This window comes from Buceros rhinoceros, unplaced genomic scaffold (assembly GCF_000710305.1).
Source record: "Buceros rhinoceros silvestris isolate BGI_N320 unplaced genomic scaffold, ASM71030v1 scaffold1138, whole genome shotgun sequence".
NCBI classification, from domain to species: domain Eukaryota; kingdom Metazoa; phylum Chordata; class Aves; order Bucerotiformes; family Bucerotidae; genus Buceros; species Buceros rhinoceros.
Genome location: NW_010426167.1, coordinates 52,159 through 54,747, shown reverse-complemented (window position 1 = coordinate 54,747; position 2,589 = coordinate 52,159). Strand labels below are relative to the sequence as shown.

Sequence of the window (2,589 nt, the reverse complement as noted above, 5' to 3'; positions counted from 1 at the left end):
CTCTTTCAAGCCTTTATCATTCTCCTGGAATTGAGTACCAGTTTAAAACTTTATATATGTGAGGAGAAACATAATTCTGTCCTTGTTGTGTTTTTTTTTTTTTGTTAGTACTGTTGCTTTCACACAGCTCAAAACATTTCTTACTTAGATATTTTTGTCATGAAATATAGTTAATTTTTTAAAAATGAACGGAATTTTACAAAATTTTAGGAACACTTTTGCAAATCCAACCGACTAACCCCTTCTCAATTCCTAGTATCCTTTCCTGTTTTCCATTAACACCTTTGCAGGCAAAGGATCCCCAACTCTACCTTAAATTTTTGTCACTATTTCTTAAATGGCCACGGGAATAATTTAAACGAATGGCCAAATGAAAACCAACTGGTTGGAATCTTCCAGGACAGCAGTCAAAGCATTACTGTGATGTAATACTTTAGAAAGCAATTTTTGGCATTGTTTAAACAAATAATGTTACCTACTCTCTGTAATCCCAGTGAAGGGTATCAATGCTCTGGAATTCTGTTGCTTTCTGCTTTCGTAACTTTGATTCATGTCACTGAGACCATTTACAGTAGTCCCTTCGTTCTTGGGCTGCTGCTTTTGTGCTGTGGCATTGAGACTTTTCACATCTTCTTCACGTTCTTCTTTTTCACCTCCTTGGCAAGAAAAGCAAATATGGAAGAGAAGGGTATATTGTCATGAAATAATGCGTACTGAAAACGTACAAGAGAAACACGGGAGGGGTGGCTGGAAACACGAAATTTTCCTTACCTTTCCCTAAATGAACAGCCTGCCAGACCAGAGTCACAGTGAAGAGAACTCTACAAAATAACAAGCAAACACACACATTAAAAAAAAATTAAAAAAGAAAGAGAGAGAAAAATGGGGGGTGGGAAGGGGAGGAGAGGGGCAGGCAGGGAACAGAGATATACAGATTAGGTTCATTTCTAGAAAACAACAGATTCAGCACATTTGTTGGTTGACAACCAGTCCAAAATGTCTCTTTCTGTACATTTCTTTGCCACGGCTAGGTTGTTGTCAGCAGTTACAAAAGCAGCACAGGCAAGAGGAAAACATTACCCTTCAATTCACCCGCGGTTCCAGGTACATTTGCTCCTTCCATTTTCCTGGTCTAATTATCACCCAAAAGAAGCGCTGCTAAAAGGAAAAGCACCCTTCACTAGAGAAGGTCCCTGGCAGCTCAGACAGCCTTACCTAATACGATTTCCCCAGTACATTTTCCTGCAGCCTGAAATACCCGTGAGATCCTCCAGGAAAGCTTGAGCAGGAGGAAGAGGTCCAAAGCCCCTCACTGAAGGCTGTTGCATGCAGCAGTCCTCACACCATACACAGCAGCAAGAGAAGGCGAAAGGACGATGGATGAAACTTTTCTCTGTCACTCCAGTTTATAGCATCGAAGGCATAGTTCCCAGTTGTACCCGTTGTACCACTTGCTGAGCCCTCACTGAGGTGCTGGCAGGCAGGGACCATCTCTCTGAGCTGACACTCCCTGGCCTGCCCCCGATTTACGTGCACTGCTGAAGGGTGGAGCAAAGCAGGGGCACCTACTGCTGAGGGTGGACTTAAGGGCCCATGACCACAAAAACCCCAAGCCAGGAAGGTCTCAACTTCACTTTGTTTCTTTATATAAAGAACTTTCTACCACTACATGCTGCATGGTAAAAAAGAAACTTCTGCAGAACTGCAAGAAGTATATAATAAATTGAAGTGGGTTTATAACAAAGGTTAAAAAGCTTCAACAGTTACATGCCTTGTCTCTACCAGCGCTTTCCACAGGGGGATCTACTTTTTGAAATGTAGCAGCACAGATAATTCTTAGAGCCTGAGTTAGAATTTTCTCTCAAAAGCACTACAGAAAGAAGTATAAAGTTCTTGAACTTTCAAGAACTATAAAGTTCTTGACAGAGATTTGTTGTTTCATAGGAGCTTTTAGTAAACTCCTGAGATACCTTTGGAATTTTTAAAATTTTTAAATTTTTTTACTATTTAGTAAAATTAAACCCATTAGCAAGTTTTCCTAGTCTGACCCATGCAGTATCAGTAGATGCCCAGATTTAGTCTACCATGTGTGCTGGAATTGGCTAGGATCATTCACACAACTTCACTATGGCTCAGCAAAAAGACCTGCAGCTGGACCTGCACTGGCTGAAAAGCAGCTCTGGGTAGTCTTTTCTCAAATGGCTCTACCTGTATCCTGGAGTGTACATGGCCTCTACCTAAGTTTTAACAGGAAACTGCAGCAATACAGGTTTGTTTTGTTTGGGCTGGGGACATGCTCTCCCTATGCCAGTCCAAATCAAGCTAGTATGAGTTGCATCTTGTCTAGATGTCACATCAGACATGCAGGTCAGACCTTCGCTGAAGAAGTGGCTGTACTGGCTAAAGATCTTGGCATCTCTTGTTGTTTATAACTCCCTGTGGCTGATGCTTGCCCCATCTAGACTAATGGTTTGGAAGCTGTGAACACCCCTCATCCAATTTGGAACAAAGGCTGGCTTAATTTACAAAAAGATCTGTCCTAATTAAGCCACCCTGCTTGGCATTGAAGCAGATGGAGAGGGTTCTGAG

The 2,589-nt window shown here is 41.8% G+C and overlaps 1 protein-coding gene across 1 annotated transcript in view; it reads right to left on the bottom strand.

Annotated features, from left to right (window-relative positions):
- LOC104498053 overlaps positions 1-2,589 on the bottom strand; it is a 47,388-nt gene that overhangs the window by 2,954 nt on the left and 41,845 nt on the right. Inside the window, exons 6-7 of the mRNA XM_010141376.1 lie at positions 772-821; positions 480-653 (exon numbers count right to left, since the gene is read on the bottom strand). Coding sequence (XP_010139678.1) covers positions 480-653; positions 772-821 — 224 coding nt within the window. The remainder of the gene's footprint in view (positions 1-479; positions 654-771; positions 822-2,589) is intronic.